We start from the raw sequence: 10,572 nt of genomic DNA, 5'->3' as shown, positions 1-10,572 counted from the left end.
TTTTGTAAAGTCGTGCTACGAATATTTGTTTAAATGATATTTGATGAATAAGTGTTAAAATAAAATTGATAATTTTTTCAAATTTATTGTTTCGAATTATTTTATTGACAAATTTAATTATTTAAGATATTCTGTCCGGGGATATTTATTTTTGGAATATTTTGTCTGTAGGATATTTTGTCGGGGATGTTTTATCAGGGAATGAAAACGCACGGAATCCCTAAATAATTATCTCAAAAATAACTTTTTAAATATTGATATAAAAAGTAATACTTATACACACATTTTAAAATCTCACCAAGTACATTATTGTGTTGTATTATTTTTTTTATGCAATGCGCCTCTGTTGGTTCTAAAAGACACGTAAGTATTCCAGAAGACAGCTACTGATTGAACGAACAGTACTTGATAATGTAATGGTACAAATGTAAAATTTACCAACTGGACCATTGGCCATAACTGAATCAAAATAAATAAATGTTTATGAAATTGAAATTTTAATTATTTAATTTTGAATAAAAGTAAAGTTAGCCGACATTTTTATTTAAAAATTTTTTTTTTTAATAATTAAAATAGAACAAAAAATATTTTCAGTCTCGACCCAACCGTCGTCTAGTGCAGACGTGTTTCGAGTGTATATTGAGTTCGTGTGTGCTAACAGTTAAGATTTTGGCGCAAAAGTGCTGTGAAGTTACCCTGTTAGTGCTCGTGTAAGCCACTCTAGCCAAATCTCTACCTAGAGATAACCAAGGCCAGGATGGCGAGCCTCCAGACCCCACCGATCCAAAGTTCCCCAAGCTACTCCAACGTTGCCCAGGCTGATTGCTTCCCAAAGAAAGATCAGGCCATTATCATAGATGTATTAGACAACACACAGTTGAAGGACTACACTCAAGCTCTGGCCAAAGTCATACCCCCAGTACTAATAAGATTCATCTCAAGAATCGTCAACAACCGCGTTTGTGTTTACGTTGCCACAAAGGAATTAGCAGATGAACTTGTAGACAAACACAAAGTAATTAAAATACACGATCAACTAGTACCAATAAGACCACTAATTACCAGGAATAAAAGAATAATACTATCAAATGTTTGCCCAGTCATCCCCCACCACGTGCTCATAGACAAACTAAAAGAGCTTAACATTATCCCTGCCTCACCGATAACATTCCTTCGAGCCGGACTAACAGAACCAGGATTTAACCACATACTAAGCTTCAGAAGGCAATTATATGTAATCCCTGATGATGTTAATAAAATTCCGGAGTCATTACAAATCACTTTCGAAGAAACGAAGTATTGGATTTATTTAACAACGGACACGATGACATGCTTTCTTTGTAAACAAGAAGGACACATTGCTAAACAATGCCCAAACGCTAACAATAAAGACACCCCCGAATCTTACCGTACTACTAGCGATATTGACAACAATAATCTGCCACCTCAGACGGCACCTATCGCGAAACCACTCTCGCAGACAACACCCACACCTAACCCAGTGAACGTCGATGGCTCCTTCAAGATTCACTCCCGACCTCCATCCAGCGGAAGCCCCACGGTGCAAGCTAGCCCCAATGAAACAAAAATGACCATGGAAGAAGAATATATGGTGAGGCTTTCGCCTACCTCCGAAGAGGCCGTTTCCTGGGCTCAAAAGAGCTATACACGCACGTATATCTATCCTACCCTCACATAGGAAATACACAGCCAAGTTTGCCGGCAAGGAAAAACCCTGCCCTCAAGCATTTACGCTATCATAGGACAGATGTGAATTGAGTTGAATTTAATGTCAATCTGTCCTCGTACTCAGTTAACTGTATCAACCCATTCAACGACTGCGTTAGCCTGATCGGTAATATAATAACCCGACCAGTTACCAGCGGGGCCCATGCGGGGAGGTGCAGCCGTAAGACCTGTTTGAGCCATAAAACTTATCCCCCCTTACAAGTCTCGTTCGTTCGTCTGTCTAGTTTAGTCCCCGAATCTTTGAGCTTACCTGCGTTGCCAAATAATTTTGACAACGTCACGAGGCCTTGCTCAGAAACCATGGAAAACATGTCTCCTCCCTTAACCCCAACACAAACGGAAGGACAAAAAAGAGCACACTCTAGCACCATAGAGTCGACCTGACAACTCCAGCGTAGCTAGTGAACTAGAAGGTAACTGGATGACGCCAAAACCCAGAGGGACTAAGAAGAAGCCCAAAACAGACATCAGAACAGATGAACAAGTCTGGGAAGACTTAAAAAATGAATTCAAAAATCCGCCAGAAAGCTTTCCTCTAAGTTTGACACAGTTTAGGAATTTGATAGACTCAGCGAAAGGTCAATACATTTTAGATGAACTAGTGGCAGAGTACACAACCAGAACGGATCTGCTGTTAGAAATGGCTAAAAGTTTATATCCTAGCATGAACTCCAGACTGAAAAACCGATGTTCTAGATTAATGCGAAAAGTCCAATTTTCATCCAGATATTCGCAGGAACCGGGATTAGATCCATAAGCATCCACCCCCCCCCCCCCCCAACTTAACCCAACAAAATATATTTAAAAATGGCCGTAGTACAATGGAACGTTAATGGTTACTATAACCGACTAGAGAACATCCAGCTTCTAGTTAACAATCTCGACCCACTAATCCTCTGTCTTCAGGAAACTAACTTCCAAAACAACCACTGTGCTAATCTTCCAAACTTTCAGAAATTTTTCAAAAATAGGATCCAGACAACAAGGTCGAGTGGAGGCGTAGCTATCTATGCGAAACCGCACTCACTCCCAAAACAAGTTACTCTCGTCACCAACATAGAAGCAGTAGCAATAAAAATCAAGTTCTCACACCAAATGGCAATTTGCAGCATCTATCTTCCCAACAGCTCCCCGATCATAGAAGAGGATATACAGAACCTTGTAGAACAACTACCAACACCGGTACTGATTGCAGGTGATTTCAACAGCCACCACGAATACTGGGGTTCGCAAACAAATGATCCAAGAGGCAAAAGGATAGCTAAGTGGCTCGACGCCAGAGACAACTTAATGCTCCTAAACACGGGCCAAGCGACCCACTTCAGCAGCCAATATGGCACAACTAGTAACATCGACTTATCAATCGCATCCACAAGACTAAACACTCTACTGGAATGGTCAGTTTTAGATCATCTCTATGACAGTGACCATTTCCCAATTTGTATCTAACTGACTAGCAGGGACGAACTCGAAAATGCAACTACAATACCTAAAAAATGGATTTTTGAAAAGGCTGACTAGGCAAGATATCAAGAAATCATAAACAAGAGTATAATTGAACAAAAAGAAGTTTTAAACCTGGATAACTCTCCCATTAACTCTGTACTGAGCCACTGGAACAAAATTATCCTACTAGCGGCCGACCAATGTGTTCCCAAGTCTGCTGGAACCGCAAAGAAAAAAAAAAGTACCTTGGTGGAACAAAACTTGCTCTACAGCCTTCAAAGAGGTTAAAAACGCCAGAAAACAGTACAATAAAAATAAACTTAATGATCCAAATGATAAATTTAAGATTGAATTTAAGAAGAATAGAGCTAAAGCACGTAGAATATTCAAAGAAAGCCGGAGAAAATCTTGGGAAAGCTTCGTCTCCTCTATCAACAACAACACCCCTACATCAACAATGTGGAAAAAAATTAAAGCAATCTCAGGTAATAACAAACATAATAGAATATTGCTCGATGGCACAAACGGTACGCTACAACACAAGCCTGCAATCACAGCTAACATCCTGGCGGAATCTTTTGCTGCCACCTCTGGAACGGATAATTACCCAAACTCGTTCAAAACACACAAAATAGCTCAAGAATCGGTAATGGAGTTTAATTTTAAGGACAACTCCAACCCTATTAACAAAGAAATCGGAATGCACGAACTAACCAGAGTATTAACGCTATCCAGGAAAACTAGTGCGGGCCCAGATAATATCCCAAACCAACTTCTGAAAAACCTACCAGTAAACGGCTTAATGTTCCTTTTAAGCCTCTACAACCACATATGGACAAATCAAGTATTCCCTGACAACTGGAAAGAGGCAATAATAGTCCCAATACTGAAACCGAATAAACCAGCCACCAAGACTAACAGTTATAGAACCATAGCTCTAACATGCAATATGTGCAAACTCCTAGAAAAAATCATTTGTAAAAGGTTGAGATGGTACCTAGAATCACATAACATACTATCAGCCTATCAATTCGGCTTCAGAGAAAACAGATCTACCCAAGATTACCTAGTAAATATGAAAAGTGAGATATGCGATGCGTTTGCACAAGGAAACTCAGTGGTTGCTGTAGCCTTGGATATAGAAAAGGCGTACGAGATGGCGTGGCCTCATCGAGTATTAAAAATCCTAGAGGACTTAAATCTGTCCGGCAATGTACTGGCATTTATTCACAAATTTTTAAGTAAGAGAACCATCAGAGTTAGGGTGGAAGGTGTACTGTCTGAAGCTACCCCTCTTGAGAACGGTCTCCCAATCGGAGCAGTCCTAAGTGTCGTACTCTTTATTGTATCAGTTAATGATATTCCTTCCCTCATTGAGCAGCCTATAAAAAGCTATATGTTTGCAGACGATTTGACACTCTTGGTCAAAGGCAAAAACGTAGACACTATTTTGGAACTTGTACAAAACACCTTAAACAAACTGCACAAATGGTCAGAGACTTCAGGGTTTAAATTCTCCAGATCCAAATCAGAATATATGATTCTCTCAAGAAGCAGGATCAAAGAAACAAAAAAGCTGCAACTAGATGGAACTGAAATAAATAAAACTTTATCTATGAAGATCTTAGGAATGGTCTTTGACCAGAAATTGAAATGGGAAAAACACATCAAGAACATAAGAACAAGCTGTAACAAGAGAAACAACTAAATAAAAACCTTGGCCTCTACGTCATGGGGTGCGGATAAAGACTGCACGGAGAAAAAAATTTTGCTATAGGAACTCTATAGTAGTTAGTTAGTTGTAAAAAGTTCCAGTAGGTTAACATATTCTTATAGTAACAATACCGTTTGGCTCCTGCAACTCTACATCGTTGAGCTCTGAGAGCTAAACGTTATTTACCTCTCACAACTGTACAGGATCGTTCTGAGACTATAACAAATTTTTGGCAGTCTGATTAATAATTTTTTTACGATTTAGCATTGATAATTTAATAAATAAATGCGACAGAACGAATTTATATTGCCAACAATAATTGTATATAACAAATAAGAATAGTATTATAATAGAAATAAAATAATAATAGAACTTACATTACAAATAAAAATTATTTGTAAAATAAAAATATGGTCGTCACAAAATTATCTTATTTTCTTAATTATATCAATAAATATTGGACATAAAATCACTACCGTATATGCACAAGAAAATATAAATAAACGAAAACAAATTTTATTTTGTGTTAAATGGGGTCTTTTTAATGTATTCCGATAACTTATCACTTATCACAATATATTCAACTAATAAATTAAATTAACAGTCACTGCAAATGAACCTTGAAAAACCATAAATACAAAACTGTTCTAACGAAATTCAATTTGACAAAAAAAAAAACCTATTTCCTTAAATAAATAAATTGGGAACTTAATTGTCCTCATATATTTTTAATAATATGGATTAGTAACAAAATAATTCTGTTTATCATTTTAGAAGGTTATGAAATATGTCAGCGCACTCCACTACTGCGCAACGTAAAGCGCTCCCAACTATACCGTTTGGCTCTGAGAACAATCCCGTAGAGCTCTGAGAGCTCAACAACATTGAGTTATCAGAACTAAATAACATTTTGTTACTGTAACTCTACAACGAACAGTAAACTGTGTATAGTTGTGGTAACTCTACAGTTACGTTACCAGAACGAAATTTTTTTTTCCGTGTGTCTCCTAAGAACATACAGAGCCATTGTACGAACAAAACTCGACTATGGATCAATAATATACGATTCAACCCCAACAAGACAATTGAAAACACTAGAATCCATCCAGAACTCAGCGCTCAGATATTTTTTAGGCGCATTTAAAACAAGCCCTACCAATAGCGTGCTGGCTGAATCAGGAGAAAAACCACTAGCCATCCGAAGGAAAGGAACTAGTCCTAAAATACCGAACCAAGCTTTCCACTCGCCGGGACAACCCGGCCAGGAACCAGGTATGCAAAATTTCTATAATAGATCTTGAATACGAGATAAAGGAATTCCTACCCCAACCATTAAGAATCCGAGCAAACAAATATGCTGAATTGGACCGCCACTAACATAGTAACACCTCCGCCATGGGAGGAACTAATCAGACCTATCAACCTCGATCTAGCAGACCACGCTCGGAAAGCCACATCATCCACTATCTACAATAATTTATTCTTGGAACTCAAAGACAAGTATCATGAATATCAGCAGTACTACACAGATGGCTCACATGCAGATGGGAAATCTAGTTGCGTAATCGTTACAAACAGTGAGGTACACACACTTAGACTACAAGACTTCCACTCTGTCTTTACATGTGAAGCTACAGCTATACTTAAGGCACTTCAACTTATCTGTAACGCAGAAAATATTAGAAAATCAGTTATATTCTCTGATTCACTGTCCACCCTATCGGCCATAAAGAGCGAAAAAAAAAAAGAAACCACTGATAATGGAAATATCAACTTTACTACACAACCTAAACCGCCTCACCGTGGTGGAAATTGTGTGGATATCTGGACACCAAGGCTTTAAAGGGAACGAGGAAGCAGATCAACAGGCAAAAAACTCCGCACTCAGATAAACCTGACATTATCCCAACTCCCACGCCATCTCTAGAAAAGACCAGGTGAAAATTGTCCGATTGAGGATCGGCCATACACTGATTACCCATCAATGGATGCTGAACAAAGAGAACCAACGTAAGTGTGACAAATGTAATAAGGAGCTCACCATCGAACATATCCTCCTGGAGTGCACCACTGGAACGAGGACCAGAGCCGACTTAAATCTACCTAACAACATTGAAGACTGTCTAAATACACGGGGAGGGATCTTAAAAACTATAGAATTTCTGAAAAAAATTAATTTATATAATAAAATCTAAAATAAAAATTAAATCACTGCCAAAAAAATTGTCCTATTAAAAAAAAAAAAAAAAAAAAAAAAACTACTTATTGTACACTTTATATTACATTTCATTACAAATTATACTATCATGTAACACTTAATTAAAAATTATTGTAATCTACAGTGGTCGTTAATGACCTTGATGTTGAAAAACGACCTTAAATAAATAAATAAAAAAAAAAAAAAAAAAAATATTTTTCAAAAATTGCACTTACGATTTTTAAAATCTTTCGCAAATGAAAATTTTTTTTTCTATTTTCTTGTAATAATTTTTTCAATAAAAAAAAATTCTAAAAATTTTTAGATGTCGGCTAATTTAATTTTCATAAATATTAATTACCTTATAATTGTTTATAAGAATATCTTTATACTCATTAGACAGCTTAGTTTTTATTCCATTGATATCATTGCCTTGCATCAATCCGATTGAGCTTAGCAAAACGACGATAAATGTCGGAGCAAACAGTAATTGATCAAAAGCAACTTTTTTTAAAGCAACTACTGTTCCTTTGGAGCCAATATATTTATCAAGCACTCCGTACCACGTTCTTGTTGATGGACCCTGCTTTCAATTATTATTATTAATTTTTTGTATCACTATAACAATAAGACACTGAAGTTAATTGACATAAGAAATTTTTAACAATTCAATTATTATGAAAAAAAATTAAATTGAAATATTCCACATGTGAAAATTAAAAAAAAAAAATTAGTGAAATTTCTTTTTTTGTTATTGAGTTGTTATAAAAATAAAAAAAATTGACAGTTAGATAACTTTACTATCATACAATTGCTATACACTCACACCAATAAAAAATCCAATTGCATAAAATTTAGCCGTCCGCATAAAGTCTAGGTCATTGAAACTCCGATTCTCAACTAAATTCTGGGCCATTTGATCTCCAACAGCCATCAAAGCTCCTAAAAATATTTATACATCAATAAATATCAAAAATTAAATTTTAAATAATTAATTTTATAATTACCAGCTTGCAGAGCTTGCAATCCCAATGGGTATTTAACCAAGAGTTGTTTATAAAATTTAAAAAATCCACTCATTTTATTTACTTGTTCATTATTTTGGAGGTTAAGTTGTTTAACACATAGTGCGCATATATATAATCAGAGTAGAATTGTAAAGTTTTTTATTAAACTATAAACATGTCTTATATAATATGACGTTAAAGTTAGTATAGTCACTAGACAATTTTTTAATTTTTTAAAAACAAATTTGATTCAAACAATTATTTGTAAAAAATTGCATTTTTCTTTTTTTTTTTGATTTTTACATGACAACTTTTTTTGCTATAATTGATTCATTAAAAAATTCTTAAATTTATTCAATGAACACTAAGTAAATTTTGCGCATGCGTACATTTCTGATTCGAGCACTCGGCTCGGCACAATAGTTAAGGCAATAGTCATAATTACACTTTCAAGTTTGAGGTCATAAAAAACTGCAATACAGGTCATCCCAAGTTCAACAAACTGCACTACAATTCGGTGAGCTAGGTTGTGGATCAAATCAGGAGTTGTTCTAGTCTCTGTCACTCGAGCGCCCTCGTCGATAGACGTGCCACTCTCAGCGCAATAAATTACATTTGTTGTGAAAATTAATTTAGCTGTCACTTTAAAATTTTATTTAACAAACAAATGTGCTCCAAAAAACTATTTTTAAAAAATGGCATCTTTAATTTATTAAAATTTCTACATGTTAATTTTTTTTTTTTCATTTTTTTGCCATAATTTATTTGTTAAAAAAATTATCAAAATTTAATAAATATCTGCTAAATTAGTTTTAATACATTTGCCAAAAGTTCAAACCAACACGTGGTGAACATATGTAAGTAACAAACTTACCAAGTTCAAAATATTGTGATGTAGAATATGTTGACAGCATTCATCTCGTTCAATTTATTCAACAGCGACGCTATATACAGCAAGCCACATTATTATGATAATGAAGTTAGTTGACAACTGTCAATTTTTTTTTAATTTTATAAAAAATAAATTTAAATAAAAAAAGTTATTCTTAATTTTTTTTTAATTTTCATATATGTAATTTTTTTTCATAACAAATTTTATAAAATTATAAAAAAATTTATAATGTCTGTCATCTTCAGTGTCAATCATTTTTCAATAATTATTAAAATGATGATGACAATTAATAAAAAAACTTCATGAAAATAGTTAGCCGACATCTAAAAATTTTTATGATTTTTTTTATTAAAAAATTATTACAAAAAAATGAAAAAAAAATTTTTTTTCATTTGTTAAAAACTTCAAAAACTATAAGTGCAATTTTTTAAAAATATTTTTTAAAAGTATTTTTTAGTTATAATTTGATAAATTAAGAAAAATAAAAAAATCAAAAATGTCGGCTAACTTTATTATTATCAAAACTTCAGGTGATCTTCACTTGGGTGTTCTAAAGACAGCGTTGTACAATTACTTGTTCTCTCGCCAGCACAATAGACACTTTCTGCTGCGAATCGAAAATACTGACCAGACCAGATTGCAACCTGGAGCTACGGAGAGGCGGCAAAACAACTCGATCTGGGCAGGAATAATCCCGGATGAAGATCCAGTGAGAGGAGGACCATTGAATCATATTTGATTTTTTTTAGTCACAAAAAAAAATTATTACAATCATTTGTTGTTCAAATATAAAATTAATTTGAATAAAATATTTTTATTTTAATTTTATAAATAAAAATTTTACAGGTTTCAAGCAAGAAGAACTTGTTTGAGTATTTAGATCAAACTTTTGTTTATAATTATATATTAACTCCTCCTTCAGTGTGTAATTTTTTCAAAAAAATAAAACTATTTTAATTTGATATTTTATTATTATAAATATATTCTGTCAAAAAAATAATCAAATTAAATACATATTATTTTCAGTAAAGAACACTATTAAATGTGACCATTTGCCAGATTATTGAAAATTTATGTTATAAACATTAATAATTTTAGTTATTTTTTTCGTTTTTTTTTTTTTTTTTTTTGATTTCTTGATTACTGTTGACGGCGTTCTTCCCTAATGGCTTACACGTTCTCTCGCTTCTTCCTCTAACCCTCGCGGTTTTTGAAATACCGTAAATTCTCGGTATTAATGCGTTTACCATAAATTTACCGTTATAATTCTGAAATAATACGGTATTTCTGTGGTTGTTTTGGCCAGTTTTTTTACTATAGTTATACAGCATTTCTACCGTACTTTTGCTGCAAAGTTCATAAATAAGGCTATCGCTTCTAGACGAGCAATAGCCTTGTCATATAGTACTGAGAAAAAAATAGATAGATGAAAACTCGACTTTCGAAAATCGGACCGAAATCAATAACGTTCGATCGTTTTTTAAAAAATTTACAATATTATAAGCGGGAAGTTAAAAAAATAAAAAAAAACTACGATTCATCATCGGTACATCCTCAAATCGTCTGC

The 10,572-nt window shown here is 34.1% G+C and overlaps 1 protein-coding gene and 1 long non-coding RNA gene across 3 annotated transcripts; one reads left to right on the top strand and one right to left on the bottom strand.

Moving 5' to 3' along the window:
- Window positions 1–109: 109 nt before the first annotated feature.
- Window positions 110–8,659, bottom strand: LOC123260959 (protein Mpv17). Of its 2 annotated transcripts, XM_044722367.1 has the most exons (5): window positions 8,503–8,659; window positions 8,114–8,280; window positions 7,933–8,048; window positions 7,468–7,689; window positions 110–459 (listed from the first exon to the last, which is right to left on the bottom strand). In XM_044722367.1, the coding sequence occupies exons 2-5, from the start codon at window positions 8,184–8,186 to the stop codon at window positions 307–309; spliced, it is 564 nt and encodes a 187-aa protein (XP_044578302.1). In that variant the 5' UTR covers window positions 8,187–8,280; window positions 8,503–8,659; the 3' UTR covers window positions 110–306. The 2 variants fall into 2 exon arrangements, with proteins under 2 accessions (XP_044578302.1, XP_044578301.1); XM_044722366.1 differs by lacking the exon at window positions 8,503–8,659 and having other exon boundaries at window positions 8,114–8,392.
- A 231-nt stretch (window positions 8,660–8,890) lies between these two features.
- LOC123261575 lies at window positions 8,891–9,670 on the top strand. The gene is made up of 2 exons (XR_006508690.1): window positions 8,891–9,096; window positions 9,536–9,670. It is a non-coding gene; the product is annotated as an uncharacterized LOC123261575 (long non-coding RNA).
- The last annotated feature ends 902 nt before the right edge of the window (window positions 9,671–10,572 follow it).

This window comes from Cotesia glomerata, linkage group LG3, assembly GCF_020080835.1.
Source record: "Cotesia glomerata isolate CgM1 linkage group LG3, MPM_Cglom_v2.3, whole genome shotgun sequence".
In the NCBI taxonomy this organism is placed as follows: domain Eukaryota; kingdom Metazoa; phylum Arthropoda; class Insecta; order Hymenoptera; family Braconidae; genus Cotesia; species Cotesia glomerata.
The sequence above is the reverse complement of the archived record's forward strand: the minus strand, read 5'-3'. Positions and strand labels throughout refer to the sequence as shown.